Source organism: Aquarana catesbeiana, linkage group LG03, assembly GCF_042186555.1.
Source record: "Aquarana catesbeiana isolate 2022-GZ linkage group LG03, ASM4218655v1, whole genome shotgun sequence".
In the NCBI taxonomy this organism is placed as follows: Eukaryota; Metazoa; Chordata; class Amphibia; order Anura; family Ranidae; genus Aquarana; species Aquarana catesbeiana.
Window position 1 is genome coordinate 193,908,280 of NC_133326.1, and position 22,297 is coordinate 193,930,576.

Consider the following 22,297-nt stretch of genomic DNA (forward strand, 5'->3'; position numbering starts at 1 on the left):
TATGCTCTTATAACCACTTTAAGAAAGAGAATCCTTGATTCTTTTTAATAATGGTCAAGTGATTGCAATTAACTGAATATCCAATAAGAAATAAAATGCACAAAAAAAAAACAAAATAAGGCTATGCTAAAATACACAACACATGGTACTAAGCAATTTGGATGTTTCCCCCTTTCACCATGGGGTAGCTCACTAGAATCCATTCAATGAACCTTTTTACATTTCTGCAAATAACAGAGCTTTGAATAGTGTCAGGCGATCTTGCTGTTTTTTATACCTTGCAAAAAACAGCAAGATCGCCTAGTAAAAGTACCACATAAGACATATATTACACATAGTTAGGCACATATTTAACCCCTTGATCACCTCTAGATGTTAACCCCTTTCTAGCCTGTGTTATTAGTACAATGACAGTGTATAGTATTAGCACTGATCACTGTATTAGTGTCAATACTGATGTCAGTGTCAGTTAGTGTACCGCCCAGCCAGCGTCAGCTAGTGTCAGATTGTCTGCCATATGATCACAGTCGCTTAAGTCGTTAAGTTGCTTAACGACGCCATTTCTAGTATATAAAAATAAATAAAAATTCCAGTATCAATACCAGACGCTATAACTTTCACACAAACCAAATAATATACATTGGGATTTTCTTTACCCAAAAGACATGTAACAGAATATATTTTGGCCAAAATTCACGAAAAAAGGTGATTATCTACATTTTTTATTGGATATTTTTTTTTATAGCAGAAAAAAATTGTTTTTTTTTTTTGTTTTTTTAAATGTTTTTTTCACTTGTATCGAAAAAATTTAAAACCCAGTGGTGATTAAATACCACCAAAAGAAAGTTCCTTTTGTGTGGAACAAAATGACAAATTTGCATACAGTGTTGCATGGCCGCACAATTGCCATTTAAAGTAGTGCAGAAGTGAATAGTAAAAAATAGGATTTTTTAAAACAGCTTACCTGTAAAATCCTTTTCTTTCGAAGGACATCACGGGACACAGAGCCACAGTAATTACTGATGGGTTATATAGGTATCACTGGTGATTGGACACTGGCACACCCTATCAGGAAGTTCAACCCCCTATATAATCCCTCCCCCTTGCAGGGATACCTCAGTTTTGTAGCCAAGTAATATAGTGTATTAGAAGAGGGGCGGGACCTCTGTGTCCCGTGATGTCCTTCGAAAGAAAAGGATTTTACAGGTAAGCTGTTTTAAAAAATCCTATTTTCTTTCTCGAACATCACGGGACACAGAGCCACAGTAATTACTGATGGGATGTCCCAGAGCAATGCTACCTGAGGGGGGGGAACCACGACCAAGTAGGGTGCAATCAGACCTGAGGACCCTGTACCGCTGCCTGCAGCACACGACGCCCAAAGGCGATATCCTCATGCCTTCTCACATTCACCTGATAGAATCTGGTGAATGTATGAACTGAAGACCAGGTTGCGGCCTTGCAGATTTGAGCCATAGAGGCCCGGTGATGCACTGCCCAAGAAGCACCAATAGCCCTTGTGGAATGTGCCCTGATCTGAAACGGAGGAATCTTCTGTTTCAAACCGTAAGCTTGAATGATCAACTGTCGAATCCATTTAGAAATGGTAGCTTTTGACGCTGCCTGTCCTCTATTGGGACCCTCTGGCAGCACAAACAAAACATCCGTCTTGCGGATCTGAGTAGTTGCCCCTAGATAGGCCTTAACTGCTCTTACTACATCCAACGAATGTAGAGATCTCTCTTCCGGAGAACAGGGATCTGGAAAAAAGGAAGGTAGAACAATGTCTTGGTTTAAATGAAAATCAGAAACCACCTTCGGTAAAAAACTAGGATGAGGGTGTAGTACCACTCTATCCTTGTGTATAATCAAATAAGGCTCCTTACAGGAAAGAGCTGCTAATTCTGATACTCTTCTAGCAGAAGAGATGGCCACCAGAAAAATTAATTTCCTTGTCAACAAGACCAAAGGAATCTGACTTATTGGTTCAAAAGGCTGTTTCTGTAACACAGCCAGGACCAAATTCAAGTCCCAGGGGTTTAGGGGCGCTTTAACCGGAGGATTAAGACGCATCACCCCCTGCATAAAGTTTCGGACCAAAGAATGCGAAGCAAGTGGCCGGTGAAATAATACTGATAAAGCAGAAACCTGGCCCTTGATGGTACTCAAGGCCAGGTTCATCTCTAATCCCATCTGTAGAAAATCAAGGATTCTACCTATGACATATTTCCTGGGAAGCCAACCTCTGGATTCACACCAGGTTATATAAGCCTTCCAGACTCTATGATAAATCATCCTGGAAGCTGGCTTCCTTGCATTAATCAAGGTAGATATGACAGGACCTGAGAGCCCACGACTCTTCAGAACGTGGGTCTCAATAGCCAAACCGTCAAATTTAGCGTTTGTAAGGCAGGATGGAACACTGGACCTTGAGATAACAGGTCTGGGCGTACCGGTAGGGTCCAAGGTGGAACCCACAGTCATCCTTACAATTTCTGCATACCAAGTCCTTCTGGGCCAAGCGGGGGCCACCAGAAGTACCGACTTCCTTTCCTGCCTGATCCTGCGAAGGAGTCGTGGTAGTAGCAGAATAGGCGGGAATGCGTAAATTAGTGAGAACCGATGCCACGGAATCACCAACGCATCCGTCCCGCATGCAAGAGGATCTTTTGTCCTTGCCACAAATCTGTCTATCTTTTTGTTGAATCGGGATGCAAAGAGATCTACATCTGGAACCCCCCATCTTTGGCATATGGCCCAAAAGACGTCTGGATGCAGAGACCATTCCCCTGGAAGTAACTGCTGGCGACTTAGATAGTCCGCCTGCCAATTCTCTATTCCCGGGATGAAAACTGCCGATATGCATGGCACATGCATCTCTGCCCAGACTAAGATCTGGTTCACCTCTTTTTGAGCAGCTCGGCTCCGGGTGCCTCCCTGATGATTGACATAAGCCACTGCTGTGGCATTGTCGGACTGGATCCTGACCGGACAACCCTGTAGCCTGATAGTCCAGGCTTTTAGAGCTAGATGTATCGCCCGGATCTCCAGAATGTTGATGGGTAAGGTCCTCTCTGTCTTGGACCATACCCCTTGGACCGCAGCCTGTTCCAGAACTGCTCCCCAACCTGACAGACTGGCATCTGTTGTTACCACCGTCCAGGTAACCGGTAGAAAGGATTTCCCCTTCTGCAGGTTTTCGGGTATGAGCCACCAATTGAGGCTCTGACGCACCGCATGCGACAGGTGCATCGGAAAGTCTAATGCCTGAACCTTCTTGTTCCAGGTCGACAGAATACTGTGTTGCAGCATTCTTGAGTGAAACTGAGCATAGGGAACTGCTTCGAATGAAGACACCATCTTCCCTAGTAGCCTCATACAAAGGCGGACTGAGGGACCCTTCTTGGTCCTTACTGTCAGAATCAGCTCTCTCAAAGCAGTGATCTTTGCCTGGGGTAGAAATATTTTCTCCTGGCTTGTATCTATAATCAGACCTAAATACTCCAGTCTTCTTACTGGTTTTAGGAAAGACTTTTCTAAGTTGAGGATCCAACCCAGGTGTTCTAGATACCTGACCGTGGTCCTCAAGTTTCCATTCAAAGAGGCTACCGACCGGTCTATCAAGAGCAGGTCGTCTAGGTATGCTATGACAGCTATACCCTGAGCCCTTAATCTGGCCAGAGGAGGAGCCAAGATCTTTGTGAACACTCGAGGTGCAGTGGCTATCCCGAAAGGCAGAGCCACAAACTGGAAATGGCGCCCTCCTACCTCGAAGCGCAGAAACTTCTGATGAGCAGGAAAAATGGGCACATGCAGATATGCATCTCTGATGTCTATTGATGCCAGAAATTCTCCTCCCTGCAGGGTGGGAACTACTGTTCGAATTGATTCCATGCGGAAGGATTGAATCCTTAGGAATCGGTTCAGATCCCTTAAGTCCAAAATGGGCCTGACATCCCCATTTGGCTTTTGGACCGTAAAAAGGTTGGAATAGAAGCCCAATCCCTGGTCCTTTGCGGGAACTATCATAATGACCTCCTGCGACAAAAGTCGCTCTAACGCTAGAAGGAGCGACTGCTTCTTCTCTGGGTCTCTGGGAACATTTGATCTGAGGAACCGAGGAGAAGGGAATTCCTGAAACTCCAGCTTGTACCCTAAGGTTACCGTGGAGACTACCCATCTGTCCTGGAAGTCCTCGTGCCAGAGCTCTGAGAACTGTCGCAGTCTTCCCCCCACTAGAGTGAGCGGGGGCGCCCCCTCATGCAGAGGTCTTAGTGTTTTGCCTAGTAGGCTTCTTTCCCCAGGACTACTTTTGTCCCTGGGGTTGACTCTTGTCTCTGGACCCCGATGGAGGCGGCCATCGAGACTGCCTGGAGGCTGAAGCCCCCGGCGCTGGGGAAAGAGTACGTTTGAAAGAGGGACGCTTACTCTTCTTCTTGACAGGTAAGAGAGTGCTTTTCCCACAAGAGATTCTCTTGATATAGTTATCCAAGTCCTCTCCAAACAACCTTGCACCACGAAATGGAAACCCAGCCAGTAGCTTCTTACATGGTGCTTCGGCTGACCAATTTTTCAACCATAGGATTCTACGTATATGCACCAACTCCAGTGAAAGACGGGAGGTTTGCACGATAGAATCTCTAATGGCGTCAACCACAAAGCATAAGGCCGCTGGAAGGTTAGCAAACCCCTGGGCCTGCTGTTCAGGTAATACTTTGATGACCTGCTTAACATGGTCTCTTAAGTATTGACAGACTCCAATCGCTGCTACTGCAGGTTGGGCCACTGATCCTGCTAAGGAGAAAACATCCTTCAATAGGGATTCCATCCTTTTATCTACAGGATCCCTGAGCATCTGAGCATTGTCTACAGGACAAGTCAGGCTATTATTTACGGAGGAAATGGCGGCATCAATAGCCGGTATTCCCCACATTTTAATAAACTTTTCTTCCATCGGATAAAGTGTTGAAAACTTTCTCGGCGGAAAAAAACGTTTGTCTGGGTGATCCCACTCAGAATAAATAAGCTTTTCAAGTAAAGTATGAACAGGAAAAGCATGTGCTGCTTGGAAAGGTTTCAGTGACCCCAAAGCAGAAGAGGATTCTTTAGCAGTTTCAGGTATGGGCAACTTAAATGTGGAGCGGACCAATCCAGTGAGGATCTGCACTAAGACTTTCTCCTCTTGGGAAGTCGCAGAGGGTCCCTCTCCACCTGAATCCTCCGAAGAGGAATCATCCATCCCATCCCAATCCTCTGAAAGGGATTCATCTCCTTTATCCCAGAGCTCCTCTGTCTGAGGGTCTTGGGGAACAGAGGAAAGCCTAGTGCGTTTTCTTCCACTGAGTGAAGACGTAATCACGGCCATTAATCTTTCCTCTAGACCATTAATGGTTGAGGAAAAAACCTCTTGTGTAATATATACAGGGGCTGAAGTGCCAGAAGCAGGTGTAGCCCCTGACCCCGATGGCTCTCCCTGGCTAGCCGTCCCTGGCCCATCTTTAGGGGGGGAGGATGCTGCCGACAGGGGGCCCTCAGAACCTGAACGAGATCCCCTAGTGTCTCTGGTTCCTGGGGTGCTTGAACCTCTTCTACCCATAGTGCAAAGCAACAAGGTGTGAGGTATACAAATGAACACTGCCCGCTGAGCGATGTAGTCTGGCTAAAAGTCTTGCTACCCAATGCTCAGTCTGGTGTTACTTCAGTAAATGCTGCCTAGGAGAATGCCTGTGTCCCACCTTACATGCGACCGTCAGCTCTGTGTCTCTCAGAAGGCTGAGTGCACCTGTACAGAGTGCCTCTAATAGCCTGCAGCTGGCCTGAGTGGGAGTCTAAGCACCTGTGCTGACATCCCGCCCCCTCCTCTACTGCCCCCCCCCCTCGAGTTTTGAAAAAAACGAGCGCTTCCCGCGCTGCCGACTCTCCTGTCATGCTTCCGGAGAAAGGCTGGGGATGGGGGGGGAGGGAGGGAGGCTGGTAACAAGATCTGCCTGAACGGCTATCTTGAGAGATGGTGGCCATTAGGCCGCAGAGCCCGGGTGGTATAACCACTTTCTAGACCCCTGTGGCCCCTCTCTAGCCTGGGGGGGGGAACATTCAAACATGAGAAATCCCCCCTTTCCACCTTACCTGTTTGCAGCCTGCTTGATACGCTGGGACATAAACAGCGATTACAACACCTGAGACAGAGTCAGCATGTGTAGGTTTGTGCTCTTGGCAGCCCCCGGTGGTCACAATAGGCATAGCATGCATTTACCTTAAAGGAGAAAAGCCACTAGAACTCAAAAATTCTGTGGAATCTCCTCTTACCTTATCCAGCCGCAGGGTGCTGTTTACACAGACCCAATCTTCACCTCTCACGGTGGGCTCCATTTGAAAAAACCGTCAGAGACTGGGGCCCCCATCAGTAGGGGGATCCAACAGTTCTGGGACCGTAAAGCACCTCGCCAGAAATTAGGAAGTTTAAAGCCATTTTCTGATCTGCGGGGTCCAGCTCTCTAAAAAGAGAAGCATTACGGGTAAAACCTCGTTTCTTCGGACACGAGGCCCGGGTACCATTCAATTCGGCCATGAAAAGACACTTTGAATGGATCCGGTTCGCCTGGCTTGCCCCAGTATAGGATCTTAGGATATTCCCTTTGGAGCTCAGCACAGGACATCTTTACACGTCCATCACCTAAGACACTGGCGTAAAAACTGAGGTATCCCTGCAAGGGGGAGGGATTATATAGGGGGTTGAACTTCCTGATAGGGTGTGCCAGTGTCCAATCATCAGTGATACCTATATAACCCATCAGTAATTACTGTGGCTCTGTGTCCCGTGATGCTCGAGAAAGAAAATGCTTTGTTCATGAAGGGAGTAAAATCTTCCAGAGGTAAATGCAACTTGAAGTTATAAAAAGGTATAATAATGTACATGTATGGATGTAAAATAAGTTTATAAAATATACACAACCACCTACTTGGATAATCGAGGCTTACAAAATCTTTTCTGCGACGTATAACAGTTTCATCTCCAAATGCACCCTGTTAAGGAGAGCACAAATAGGATAATTTTGAAAGGAAAACAGGCATTAAATTTAACAGAAACAAGCAAAAACTTAAAGCATCCAGACTGTGACATTCAGAACTTGTAAGTGACAATAGCAAAGCTGTAAGCATCAAATGTGTTCATATTTTCAGCTCTGCAACAGTTCCCTTTTGTTAAACAGTGTAAGAAACCATTTACCATGCTTATGTTGCAGTTTTATCTGCCGAGTCAGTAACACAAATATGGCATGCCCCAGCATTAGAATAGACCAGTCTCTCCTCATCAAACTTTACATAAACCGCTTCATGAGACCAAAAACCACCAAAACCAACATCTCTCTTAGGGATCTGACAAGCCGAGTTAGGAGCTATGGGGCTGTCATTTGCCAACTTTTTCCCACATACCTGCAGAGAATGCAATTAGACAGTACTAGGTTTGGAGGAGGGATTCTCCCACAAAGGTCATGGCCAAGTGAAAAATAAACAGTAAATCAAACCCTACCCAATTCCACACAGCATGGGCAGACCTCTGCAAAAAAGTTGTTGATTTGTTATGTTACAGAAAGACTGGTAAATAAAATTTGTGCAGTCAGGTACTGCATTTCATTCCAAATGTCCCTAAATTCTTTTTAAACTCATTCCAGTGTGGGTATTCTTCAACAATAGTTAACTCGTAGTGCATTGTCAGCTGTGGAACAGATGGTAAATAGTACTTTTTGTCACAACCATTGAAGTAACAGGACAACTGGTACAAGTTCTCTTCCTCTGTCTTGATAATCTGAAAGATACTTGCTTTGATAATAAAAGGTTGTCTTGATTATCAAAGGATCAAATGATTGCCATTGCAAGGCATAACATTCAGCTATTTTTTTTATCTAGACAAAGAATACTATTATTGATCAACAACATATCAAAAAAGTATGCAAACTTGTCAGCCACCACTGCAAGAATGCATACATTTCCTGCACTGCAAACACCTTTGAAGTGTACTGAAAGCATAGTTTAATTTAAAAAGAAATGGTACAGGGTAACCCAAAATAATAAATGTAGCATACCAATGAGTTAGTTTGTCTTTGCCCTGATGTTATGTGATTCAGCTTTGAATTTTCCTTGTGAATGTCAAGATTGACAAACGAGTGAGACTTTTTCACTGGAAGCATCCCATCGCTACCTATAAAATAAAAATAATAATTAATAAGCTTTATTTGTTATTCCAAAAAATATTCCTATTAAGATATGTAAGTTTAAAATTTTAATTTTGTCAGTGAAATGTCTGCTGATCAGTAAACGATTAGGAAACAAATTTCCATTGCTTATGCATTGATTCATCCCTTTCACACAGGCGGATAGAATTCAGCTTTTAGTTGCGGACAGATAAAGTTATCTACCGCAGCTAAACAGCAAGCATATCAGAAAGGCAAGAATGTTCCACCACAGCCGCATGTAAATGCAAGTAATTGCTGTTAATCACAATGTACAACCGCAAGTGATCACTCTGCCTGGAGGCTTGTAATTTCAAAATAACAAAACATGCTTTTACCAGACAGGACTGTCGCTCGTGTGAAATGGGCCGACTGATACTCTGAGCCACTGACCGAGCACAAGTAGATGAAGACGTATTGATTTTCTATAACTTTCATTTGATGCATACTTGTCCTGGGTCATTGAATTAGTGACACAAAATCAAAGTCAAAAGATGGCAATTGAAATGGCATGGTCCATGTCTGAATCCACATACTGTTGACTGATTCCCTGCCCCTACTGGAAGTCTATTCCAGGCATCAACTGCTCTTTCTGTTAAATAATATTTTCTAAGATTAGTTGTGAACTTTCAATCATGCTAGTTTATACTAATTTCCTTGTGTTCTTGATCCTGAACCTTATTCACACCCTTAATGTATTTAAAGTTTTCAATTATGTTCCCCTTTCTTCTGACTGTACATACGTTCCTCAAGTATTTTCTGGTATGTTTAATCCCTCATATGAGGTAAAAATAAGCCCCTTTAATTCAGTAAACCATGGAGAAAAGTAACTATGCCTAGTTTGCAGTAACCTACATTAGTCAATAAAAAATATTTTAAAAAACAAAAAACTGGCCTCTCGGGATAAGGGTCTCACCTTGACCTATCGGCAGGTCCCACTGGGCTGTTTTTTTCCACTGGCTAGTGACTTTCCTGGCTGTGGGGTCCCTGTCCTCCTCCTCTAAAAAGGAAGGGCTCCTATCCACTGACCTTTTGGTCTGGATCACTGCGGTGGAGTCTAGCTGCACGGTTTCTTAAATCCCTGTGTTTGTCGATGCATACCTCTGGTTTGATTTTTATTCTTCTTACTTGTCGGCTGGGAATTCCAGCTCTCTTCTATGCTCTAAGATCCAACCCCCACTTAGGCCTTACCTGGCTGCTAGCTGGCCTACCCAGGGATTTGGGTTTACTCATTCTTCTGTTAGTGGTTTTCCGCCTCCTCAACTATGTTCGCTCTGCTCCTCCTTCACACGGGTCCATTGACCTGACCTACCAGGGACACTGTCCCTTGTTGACACTTGTAGGAAAATCAAAGTTACTTACCGGTAACATAATTTCCAAGAGTCTTTCAGAACAGCACCTTTGAGAGACCTCGGCTCCTCCCTTCTCAGGAAACACCGCCTCCACCAGAGCTTTAAGCCACACATCCCCTCCAGCCCGTCAGTTTTTCCACGAGAACCTCCGGTCAGTCTAGGGAGACACAAGAACACATCATACCAACCTTCATTTTCTTGATGCTCTCACGTCCTAGTGGCGAATTGTTATTTCGGTGGGTACCGATGCTGTCCTGAAAGACTCTTGGAAAAGACGTTACCGGTAAGTAACTTTGATTTTCCCCCTTTTTGTCTTTCAGGACAGCACCTTTGAGAGGATAAGCAAGCACTTACCCTAGGGTGGGACTACCGCTTGCAGAACTTTACGCCCGAAGGCTTGGTCCTGGGCAGATAATAAATCCAGCCTATAGTGCTTAAAGAAGGTCTTAAAAATTGACCACGTCGCTGCTCTACAAATCTGTTCGGGTGTAGCACCAGCCCACTCTGCCTGAGATGTCGCCATGGCCCTGGTGGAATGAGCCCTGATACCTTCCGGGACCTCCACCCCTTTTGCCATATATGCCTGAGTAATGGCTAACCTCAGCCATCTGGTTATTGTACACCTAGAGGGTTTGGACCCCTTCCTAGCCCCTGAAAAGTAAACAAAAAAGGAATCAGACTTTCTATACTGTTCTGTATACGGTCCAAGTACTTTAGGACACATCTCCTAACGTCTAGCCTGTGAAAAACATGCTCCTGTTCCCTCACAGGCTTTTATGAGAAAGGAGGCAGACAGATTTCCTGGCTCCTTTGAAATATGGAAGCCATTTTTGGCAAAAAGGCCGGACCGGTTTTAAACATTATCCGATCCGGAAAGATTTGAAAAAAGGGTGCCCTAATCAAGAGGGCTTCCAGCTCACTAACCCTCCTTGCGGTAGTGATCGCTACTAAAAAACAGTCTTGAGAGTTAGAAATTTCACTGCACAAGACTCTATAGGTTCAAAGGCTTCCCCTGTAAAAGCCTGCAGTACCAGAGAAATATCCCACATGGGAATAAGGGTGGGAATTAACTGGTCTCTGCCTACTTAAGGCTTTAAAGAACCTAGTTATCCAGGGTTACACTGCTAGCTGTTCTAAAAAGAGTACCACCCTTAAGAGTACTGAGAGCCAGCCCCTTGTCTGCCCCACTTTGCAGGAACTCCAGTACTGCTACAGGGCTGTCAACGCTAAAGGAGCTCTCTGCGCACCAAGAATTTAACTTTTTCCAGACTTTTAAATAGATAGTGCACGTCTCCTTTTTCCTACAATTTAGAAGAGACGTCACCAATCGTTCGAAGAACCCCTTATTCCTCAGCATTTCCTCCTCAGTTGCCAGGCTGCCAGATTCCACCTCTCCACCTGGGGACAGCAGATTGGACCTTGAGAGAGGAAGTCTTCCTGGACCTGCAATATCCATGGAGGTTCCACCGCCAGATCCTTTAGGACAGAAAACCAAGGCCTCCTGGGCCAATGTGGTGCTATTAGGATCAGGGTCGTGTCCTCTGTCCGGAATTTTCTCAAGACTGCAGGCAACAGTGCAGGAGCGGGGAAGGCATAGCTGTGAGAGAGCGAGACCACCCCTATTGTCCCGTCCCACCAGTTCAGAGAGAAAAAGTGAGGAGTTTTTGCGTTCTCCTTTGAAGCGAAAAGGTCCACACATGGGACCCCCCACTTTTGGGTAATCATCCTGTAAGTGTTCTGACTCAGGACCCAGTTGCTCTCCCTCAGCGGCCTTCTGCTGAGGAAGTCTGCCAGCTGGTTTAACTGCCCTTTTAGATGCACCACTAAAAGGGACAACACTGTGACTTCGGCCCATTTGAAAATTGTTTCTGCCAGGGCCCACAGGGTACTGTTCCTAGTGCCCCCCCGTCGGTTGATGTAGGCAACCGCTGAGGAGTTGTCCGAGCGGACCTGAACGCAATGTCCCTGGAGCGCCTGCTGGAAAGCTTTGAGGGCCAGCGAAAAAGCCCTTAGATCCCTCCAGTTCGAGGACCTCCCTGCGTCTTCGATTCTCCAGGAACCCTGCACCAGACTCGCACCTAGGTGTGCTCCCCAACCAGTGCCACTTGCGTCTGTTGTGACGATCCTGGACACTGGCAGCACCCATTCTAGTCCCTGGGATAGATTTGCTGTTTTTCTCCACCACCACAGGGATCTCTTTACCCGTACTCGAATATGAGAACCGTTGAGTCCAAAGACCTCTGAGTGTGGTCCCAAACCCTTGGGATGAACCACTGCAAAGGGCAGAAATGTAATCCTGCCCACCGTACAGCTGGAAGGGAAGCCGTCCGCAGACCTAAAGCTGACATGGCCTGTCTTATTGAGACTTGGTGATTGCTCTGCAGAACTGCCAAAGTCCTGTCCACTTTCTGAATTTTTTCTTGGGGGAGAAAGACCCTCCGCTGGGTTGAGTCCAGTATGTAGCCCAGGAAGGTGCCCCTTTGGGACGGGACTTGGTTGGATTTTTCCAAATTTAAAATCCATCCTAGATGTTCCAACACGCTCCTTGCTTCCTGCAAATCCTGGACCAACTGCTCCGGTGAAGGAGCAAAAAGGAGCAGATCATCCAGGTATGCAATCACTGAGATTTCTCGTAGACGCAGGAAAGCCAGGACCTCCACCATGACTTTGGTGAATATGCGGGGGGAAGAGCTCGAAATTGTAGATGGACAGTCTCCTCCCCGGAGCTTACTGCTAGTCTGAGGAACCTATGACTGCCCTCTGCAATAGGAATGTGCAGGTAGGCGTCCCTTAGATCTATGGACACCATGTAGCAGTCCGGAGGGAGCAGTGCCTTCACGGAAAAGATGGAGTCCATGCGAAACCTTCTGTAGGTGATTAATTGATTGAGAGGTTTCAGGTTCAAAATGAGCCTGAACTTCCCTGAGGGCTTTCAGGGCGCCGCGCCTTCTCCGCACACCTTGGCAGGTCTGTAACAAGAAGCCTGTGTGGGGGGGGCTTGAAAATTCCAGTCTGTACCCCATCTTTACAATTCCTAAGATGAATTGATTGGAGGTAACTGACTCCCACTGTGGGAGGAAAGCCCCCAGTCTTCCTCCCACAGGAGTTGACTTGTCATTGGGTCTTTCGGGGCTCTTCAGGTGGGCGAAAAATCGCTCCCCCCACACCCTCTGCCCTTGTTGGTCCAACCTTTTTTCTGAGCCTCTGCCCTCGGAAATCCAAACTTCTTCTGGGGGCGAGGTTTCTTCTTAGACTGTTCCCCCAACTTCCTCTTCAGGGGAAAAGCCTTCTTTTTGGTCCAGAGTTGGAGGCTGTCCTGGATCAGACATCCGACAAACAGTAAATTCCACGTAAAAGGTACTCTGCAGAGCTTTAGTTTGGACGCATTGTCCCCTTGCCAGGATTTTAGCCAGAGAGCTCTTCTGGCTGAAATGGCCAGGGCAGAGGACCTAGCGGACATGCGAACCGACTCCGCCGAGGCATCTGCAATGTATACTACCCCCTTTAAAAGCATAGGAAAAGAGAAGAGAATTGTTTCCTTTGCGGTTCCAGCCTCAATATGTGCTTTTATGTGCGTCAGCCAGTGGTCCATGTTGTGAGCCATCGCTGTGACTGCCATGGCAGGCTTAAGATTCCCTAGGGAAGAATCCCAGGTCTTCTTGAGGAGGGAGTCCATCCTTTTGTCAATGGGGTCTGCTAACGCCTCCATATCCTCAAAGGCCAGTTCTGTTTTTCTGGACACTTGAGAAAAAGCTGCATCCAGCCTAGGTGATTTATTCCAGACCGCCACTTCATGCTCTGCAAAGGGGAATCTGCATTTAAGGGCCCTGGAATAGAAAGGCTTCCGCTCTGGGTCTCGCCATTCTTTTTTGATGGCTTCCAGCAGGACTTCATGGACCGGAAAGACCCAACTCTTCTGTTCTCCAAGACCCTCACACATTTGGTCATGGAGCGACAGCGACTTCTTCTCTTCCTGGATCCCCAGAGTGGTGTGGATAGCTTCCAAGAGCTCCTCCACTTCCTCCAGGGAGAGCTTATATCTGGAGGTTTGGTTGGATCCACCATTCATCTTCTCTCCGTCTGACTCCCCTAAGGAATCTGAGGATGCACTGTCAGGATCTTCCTCTAGTGCCGCCATGGTGCCCCCAGGTAACCCTCCAAAAGTGGAGGGACCTGCCGGCGGACCAGGTGCAATGTCTTGCAGAGGAGTAGCCAGGGGTTGCAGGGGCTGAAAACTTGCAAACGGCGATTTAAAAGACTGGAAGGTACTGGAAAGCTCCTTAACGCACACTGCCAAATCTGAACCCTGTTCTGCAGAAGGTTCCTTTACTAAAACTTCTATGCATTCCCTACACAGAACCTTGGGCCAGGAATCCCCCATAGTAGTCCTACATGATGGGCACTCCCTCTTGGAGTTGTGGGGGACTTAGACTTTTCTGTGAACTTGCTCTGAAAAAGACAAAAAAGAGAGACCCCCAGACACAGCCATCAGAATTTGCCAGCACAACATAGAAACCGATACCAGGAGTGCACCCCACCCGGGTCCCAGAAGTACATCTCCTCCCCTCTGACCACTTGAGAGGGGGGTTCACCCGTGGAGCGGAATGGGAAAAATTGGTAAGGGAACACCACCCCAGAGTTCCTCTTACCTTAGAGTGGCTGGTGTTGGCGTCACCCGGCGCAGATCGGGTAACCTCGGTCTCCGGCATCCCTCCAGGCCAGATCGGGACGTGATCCACCTCAAGCTCCTCTTGCTGTCACTACAGGGAGCCCACACCAGCCGTTATGCCGCTCGCTTTACGTCCTGCGTCCGGAAGCTGCGGGTCAAAGGGAAGTACCCGCCCCCCGCTGAAACTGACGTCACCCGCCATCCGGGCAAGCCTCGAGCTCCACGCTGGCCTCCCCAGAGCGAGGGGGACTTGGACACTTCCGCCATCTTCCCCAGGCAGCGGAAAGCGAGCGTCATGGCCTCCACCTTCCCCAAAAGAGGACAGGGTGCGATACAGAGCCACATAGATAATGGGCTCTCCAGCCCAGCTGCTGTGCGTGAGAGACCTCTGTCTCTCCCTTTCCAGGATAACAACGGGCTCAGCCTCCCAAACTGAAATGGCCCTGGTTCCTAGCATTGTCTCCCCGCCGGAGGAAACACCAAAACTGACGGGCTGGAGGGGATGCGTGGCTTAAAGCTCTGGTGGAGGCGGTGTTTCCTGAGAAGGGAGGAGCCGAGGTCTCTCAAAGGTGCTGTCCTGAAAGACGAAAAGGGGGAAAGCATTTTGAGTGACACTATAGATCCTGGTGGTCACCTGGCTCTGTTCCACACCCGAAAAAGCCCCTAATTCTAATTCAAACACCTACACAACAGGTTCCATCAAGATCTTGATCCTTGATGGATTGACCAACTTGACCACTACCTGCAATCTAGCCAAGAAAGCATACCACGGTCCTCTGACACATTTATCAATTTTGGATGAACTTAGGCCCTGACGCTTGTTCATTACCTTTTAAGCAATCTACCCCATCTCCCTACCTCAAGAAAAGGAAGAGTCACCTTCACGTCTCAAAAAAAAATCAATCATATATTGAAACTAGACCACCCAACCTTTATTTCTAACACATATAAAGACTCTGCCTTCAAAATCATATCAAGGTGGTACAAAACCCCAGATAGCCTACATAAAAATGTACCTCTAAGTCTCCTCTATGTGCTGGAGATGTAATGACCACAGAGGTACACTACTACACATCTTTTGAAGTTGTCCAAGCTTAAAGTGTATTTACAATTTTGCAGTCAAATTGTAAATTCAATACCACCTACTTTACTTTGTTACATATGTCCCCATTCACAGTACTTAATTTTTTTTTTTTTTTAAATTGCAGCTTTTCTTTTTTGGTGCTCTATTCTGGACCCTCTAGCAAGTAAAAATCCTACATGGTTATCTATATGAGGGGAATGGGCAGTTGTGTTTGCCATAAATAACCCTGTCTGTACTGTGCAGGCAGAATGTCATTATCAATTGCAACTAGCTTTGAACACTGTATGTCATAAAAAAAAGAGTTAAAGTTTTACAGGATAGGATTCTTGCATTGTATGTTAATGAGGACAGCCTTAAGACAGCTTAAAGCCAGCCATAGATGGATCGAAGTTTGGCCAGTTCAGCAGGAACCAGACAAATTTCGATCCATCCATGAGCAGGCTAGTTGTACTGAAGTTGATCTAGCAATCGACTTCAGTACAACCAGCCTGTCAGGCTTTTTACATACAATCACTGCCAGCAGCTATAGCCACCTGCAGGGATCATTGTATTCTGATAGTGGGGAAACCTCCCCTTGTCAGAATATAATTGCAGAGCTGGAAGGATTCCCCCATCAACATGACCCGTGTTGATGGGGAAATCAAGCAATTTTCTTTCCTTCAAACCATGGTTGAAAAAAAAGAAAATTGCATAATCAATGACCAGCCTTAGGACAGACTTGCTCTGTTCAAAAAACCCTGCAGTCCTCCATGATACCTTCTCCTGAGAAACATCTAAAAGGTGATAAAAGTTTTGTAAACAAGTGTAGGTATGCAGGGTACATAGGAGCACATAAACATATAGTGGGATTCTCTCTAATTTGACTGCAAAAGTAGAAGTATGCTTTAATTACCTGCCGACTGCCCACAGTACTTTTACTGCGGGCAGCCGGAACAGACAGGCCAGATGATGTACACGTACGTCATCCAGCCTGTTTTCGGTTAGGGGTGCACAGTACGCTGCACCCGCGACAGCAGTGTCCAATGGACACAGTGGATTGCAGGTCCTGGTACCCGTGACCCGGTAATCATGTGATCACAATCTCAACAAAGCTGGTATGAATGAATTCATTACAGCTATGTTTTTCCTATTCTGTGATTGACCCACAGCTATCACATGGTATTTCAGCCAATCACATCACCCTGTACCATGTGATTAGCTGAAGCTAATCACAGATCACTAGTAATCACAGATGTCATGAATGTAAACCCCCTTAGCCCCCCAGAATACAATAGAGCAGCGAGGAGGATCCCCCCAGCTACCTCGATGGCTGAACGAAAAAAATTAGAGCCATATATGGTCAGCTTTACACTGGTCTGGCGACACTGGGACCAGTGTGGCAGCAATCAGAAACACTGTTGCTGGCTGCAGTGGTTTGGTGACCCTGTGACTAGTGAAGCTGTTATCAGGACACTGTGGCTGGCTGCACTGGTATAGTGGCGCTATACACGTGTGAAAGTGATCAGGGACACTGTTGCTGACTGCAATGGTATAGTGACGCTCTACTGCTGTGGGATCAAGGACACTGTGGTTGGATGCACGGGTATTGTGACTCTTTACTGTATTACTAGTGATTAGGGACACTAGACGAATGCACTGGCATACAGTGTCACCAGAGCAGCCAGCCACTGCCCCTGATCATTAACCACCCCACTACAGTGTGATCATAGTAACATTGTACTGAGGTAGCTGGAGATCATGGACATGTGATTAGTCCCTGTGCCCTGATCTGTGATCTGCTGTGTCAAAAGCATGCACAAGCGGCAGGAGCAGGAGGCCATTTATATACAACAGCCGGACAGCAAGTGGTTAAACACTGATCGGATTATACATAGCTACCATCAGGTAATTGGTCAAAAAAGAAAGCTGCAGGGATATCTTCCTGTATAACTCCTCCCACAATGGTTGTAAAGGCTCAAGGTTTTTTACTTTCATACATTCTATGCATGAGGTAAAAAACCTATGTGGAACACCGCCCCCAGCCACCCCAAATACTTACCTGAGCCCGATTTTGATCCAGCGATGTGCACAAGAGCCTTGGCTCTATCTCCTCATTGGCTGAGACAGCAGCTGTAGCCATTGGCTCCTGGCTCATTAAAGCCAGTGAACCAACGAGGAGAGAGCGGGACGGGGCAGAGTCGTGCTCCATGTGTGAATGGACACACAGGAGTGAGCCTGCTCAGTGCCCCCATAGCAAGCTGCTTACTATGGGGGCACTAGGCAGGAGGGAGGAGCCTGGAGCACCAGCAGGGGACCCAAGAAGAAGCGGACTGGGGCTGCTCTGTGCAAAACCATTGCTCTAGGCAGGTAAATAAAACATGTTTCTTATTTAAAGTGGAACTTTAGTCAATAATTTAAGTCCTGCTAGATGACTTCAGGCTGGCCCCTTGTGCAGGTATAAAACATTAAAAATAAGCAACTATACTGTTTAAAATCCAGCAATAAACTGTCTCACTCAGCTCTGCACATGCTCAGTTGCTCCCCTATGCACTTCTGAGCTTATAGAGGCCGATCTGCTGACAACCCTTACCATGGAATTAAACTCTCCTATTCTTTACAGCCAAGGAAGATGCTTCTGTTTGATCTGCAACTGCCATGCTGATCAGTTATGACACTAGCCACTTGATGATTTGACAGGAACATAACAGTTTTTTTAAACCATTAAATTAATGTGTTCAGTGCCGCTTTATGATTTAATGCTGTTCAAGGGGCTCTGGGCTTCAACAAAATGGCAGCCTCCAGCAAGAAGAAACAGAAGCAATGCCGGAGGCAATTTACAGCACACCATAATTTTGGTAGCATAATTATTAATGTAGTATGTCCTTTCATAAAGAACATTATTTTTTATCAGGTATGCATGTCCTTTCATAAAGAACATTATTTTTTATCAAGTTGTTATGGGTAAAGTTACGCTTTAAAAAAAAAAAACAAAAAAAACCCACAACCTTAACCACTTCAATACCCGGCCATGTACATATGACGTGCGCAGATAGGATCTCCCAACCTGGGCGGGCGTCATATGACGTCCTGGGCTTCCCGGCCGTCTGGGGGGCGTGCGCACACGCACCGCCGCGTCACTCGGGACCCGATGCACGTGCCCGGCGGCCGCGATGTCCGCCGGGCACCCGCGATTGCCCGTTAACCGAGCAGGACCGTGGATCTGTGTGTGTAAACACACAGATCCACATCCTGTCAGAGGAGACCGATCATGTGATCCCAGTACAGTGGAACACCGATCGGTCTCCTCCCCTTGTGAGTCCCCTCCCCCTACAGTTATAATCACTTCTTAGGACACACAGTTAACCCTATGTTCACCCCTAGTGTCAACCCCTTCCCTGCCTGTCACATTTATACAGTAATCAATGCATTTTTATAGCATGGATTGCTGTTTTAATGCCAATGGTCCCCAAATGGTGTCAAAAGTGTCCAAAGTGTCCGCCGCAATATCGCAGTCACGATAAAAATCGCAGATCACCGCCATTACTAGTAAAAAAAACAATAATTAATAAAAATACCATAAAACTATTCCTTATTTTGTAGACGCTATAACTTTTGCTCAAACCAATAAATATACGCTTATTGCGATTTTTTTTACCAAAAATATGTAGAAGTATGCGTATCGGCCTAAACAGAGGAACAATTTTTTTTTTTTAATTTGTGGTATTTATTATAGCAAAAAGTAAAAAATATTGCGTTTTTTTTTTTTCAAACTTATGGCTCTTCTTTTGTTTATAGCGCAAAAAATAAAAACTGCAGAGGTGATCAAATACCACCAAAAGAAAGCTCTATTTGTGGGGAAAAAAATGATAAAAATTTAATTTAGGTACAGCGTCGCATGACCGCGCAATTGTCATTCAAATCGCGACAGCACTGAAAACTGAAAATTGGCTTGGGCAGGAAAATGCCCCATATTGAAGTGGTTAAATATCACTTTAAGCCTGGAACTGGAATCTGAAAGGCCTGGTCATCCACCTGGTAGAATTTAAAAATGTTTAACAGAAACTAAAGACACTAGCAAAAAAAACTCTGCCTATCTGGGAGTGAAAAGGGGTTATATAGTGGGAACTCCCTGCAAACTTCTTTTTTGTTAGTGTACAACAAAAGCTGCCTATAAAACAGTCATCATTTTAAATAATCTGTTCCCCACATTGTACAAATAGGAATACAACGATTAAAAAATCTTATGAATGCTTAATTACAATAGTGCAAACAAAGCATTATTCACTATACTTTGAGGAGGAAAAGTAAAAGGGAGGTTAAAATACTTTCAAGTACATCACCTTCACTGTCTAGGTCATCACTGCAGGCAAATACATCTTCAAAACCATCCTGAAGGAATGAATCATCACTTTTATCAAGCAGGTCATCTACAGAACTCAAACCTGAAGATGTGCAGCCATAATAGCGTAAAACCTTCCTTGCTAAAACTGGCGCCAAGTCTGAAAGTAAAAAATAATACAATATGACATGTACAATTGTACAAATATACATTACTTAGCAGACCTTAAAAGTTGACCTATACTTAAAGTATAAAGTCAAAAAACAGGGGGCAGGGAGCTGAAATTACACACTGCAGAGCTCAGTGAGGAGAGCTCTGAGAGCTGATTGGAGGGAAAGGACACACCCCTCTTCACACAGCACACAGGAACAGAGCCCAGGCTGCCACTCACAGGCTGTATGTGTGCTGAAGATCCCTCCCGTCACCTTTTGTTCACTTTGTTGCCAGGAAAACTTGTCAAAGGTGACTCATGCTGATAGCAGAGGAACAGGCAACAGACATAAATACTGACTACTAATAGTACAGGGGGTCCCCGGGTTACAAACAAGTTAGGGACTGTAGGTTTGTTCTTAAGTCGAATCTGTTTGTAAGTCGGAACAGGTACATTTTTTAAGTGTAGCTCCAGCCAAAAAAACTATTTTTAAGCTTTTTGGATAGCATAGGGAAGGGTCAACACCGCTGTAAGGTTTGTTTTGCTGTCTGTGCCTCTGTTCAGAAAATTTCACCTCACTTTCTGTCCCAATGACAATTGGATTTTGAAAATTTTGGTTTGTTGTGGAAACAAGCCTTGCTGATAAAGCATCAGTGGAGGTACCTTTTCCCCAAAATAGCTCTTACAGGAGAGAATTTCCCTTCCTAGGGGTAGATTTCCTCTCACTTCCTGTTGTCTGCCTCTGCTTGTAAGTAGGAGTCGTTTGTACGTCGGATGTTTGTAACTAGGGGACCCCCTGTACTCTGAATTAAGACAGGGACACACTATAGAAGGATATGCTTTGTTCATATTTCATGTTGGAGGTTTACAACCACTTTAAAGTCCCTCTCTCATTAATCATTAAAGTGTTACTAAACCCTGTAATATGAAAATAGTTCATCCGGTCACGTGATAAACTGCAGGGGCTGCCTGAGTGCTGAGTGTTCTTGTAGGAGGAGATCTCCACTGCAGCCTGTGTGCTCATGCTGTTCTAGGAGGTGGATCATCCATGAATCAAGATGTGACATCCCATCCACGGTGTTCTTTTTTTAGTTACTGGGCATGAAGGAGGAGGGAGGGATTGGGCTGTCATTTAGGATCTGTACACATGCCCACATGTGTGATGTCAATATCATATGACCTGAAAAGCTCAGCTCAACAAGGAAATGTTCTCTCCAGCAATAGAGACCAAATTGAGCATGTGCAGCAGGACTACTCTGACTGTGTTTTATCTGACCTTGCCAAGAGACCCTGCAGGAGGGGGTAGATTTGTCCGTACAGGATCAAAGAGCCTTTTTACACAATACAGAGGATTACCCCTTAAGTTCCACGGTGAGTAAAACAAGCATGCTTTACTGCATATACAGACAGATTTTATTGTTGCTGGTTTAGTAACACTTTAACAAGTCACCCTCCCCCCGATATGTGAATTCTTCAGTGTTTTTTATTTATCTATATCTTGTGACACCTCACAGAGGCTGCAGAGGTTTTTATTGTGCCAGAGCTGGGAGGCAGGATTCAGTAGCAGGAAACCCCATTGTACTACATGTCCTGAGCTGACTGACATGGTGAGGGGTTAAGAACTGTAACAATGCCAATAACCCTTTGCCCGCTACATGTGCAGTGACTACTTACATGAAAAACACCCTCTAGTCCCACTCCTAGCTCACGTTTTTTTTTTTTTTTGCTATGACTGCTATATCATAGGAAGCATAGGCTAATCAGGCCAACCTGGCTAATAACTATCTCTAAGGCTACTTTCACACTGAGGCGTGCGGGCGCTGGCGGTAAAGCGGCGCTATATTTAGCGCCACTTTACCATTGTTTTAGCGGCACTATTTGGCCGCTAGCGGAGCGGTTTTAACCCCTGCTAGCGGCCGAAAAAGGGTTAAAACCGCCCGCAAAGCGCCGCTGCACTGCTCCATTGTTTTCAACACTAGGTACACTTTTCACCCCTCATCCCCCCCCAATCACCCCCCTGTACCCCCTGTCACAGTAACACCAATAGCAGTTTTTTTTTTTGCATTGGTGTCAGTTTGTGACAGTTATAAGTGTTAGGGCAGTTAGGGTTAGCCCCCTTTAGGTCCAGGGTACCCCTCTAACAAAGGTTAACCCCTTGATCACCCCCTATCGCCAGTGTCACTAAGCGATCGTTTTCTGATTGCTGTATTAGTGACACAGGTGACGCTAGTTAGGGAGGTAAGTATATAGGTTCGCCGTCAGCATTTTATAGCGACAGGGACCCCCATATACTATCTACCAAAGGTTTTAACCCCCTGATTGCCCCCTAGTTAACCCTTTCACCAGTGTTCACCGTATAACTGTTACGGGTGACACTGGTTAGTTAGTTTGTTTTTTATAGTTTATTATAGTTTCAGGGCACCCGCCGTTTATTTTCTATTAAAGGTTTAACCCCCTAATTGCCCGGCGGTGATATAAGTTAAGTTTTCTAGGGT

The 22,297-nt window shown here is 45.8% G+C and overlaps 1 protein-coding gene across 4 annotated transcripts in view; it reads right to left on the reverse strand.

The window, feature by feature from the left end:
* The window catches only part of LRRK2 (leucine rich repeat kinase 2), a 546,702-nt gene that overhangs the window by 242,506 nt on the left and 281,899 nt on the right, over positions 1–22,297 (reverse strand). For all 4 annotated transcript variants that reach the window (XM_073619682.1, XM_073619683.1, XM_073619681.1 and 1 more), the window contains 3 exons: positions 19,653–19,811; positions 8,082–8,197; positions 6,960–7,023 (listed from right to left, as the gene is read on the reverse strand). In XM_073619682.1, coding sequence (XP_073475783.1) covers positions 6,960–7,023; positions 8,082–8,197; positions 19,653–19,811 — 339 coding nt within the window. The remainder of the gene's footprint in view (positions 1–6,959; positions 7,024–8,081; positions 8,198–19,652; positions 19,812–22,297) is intronic.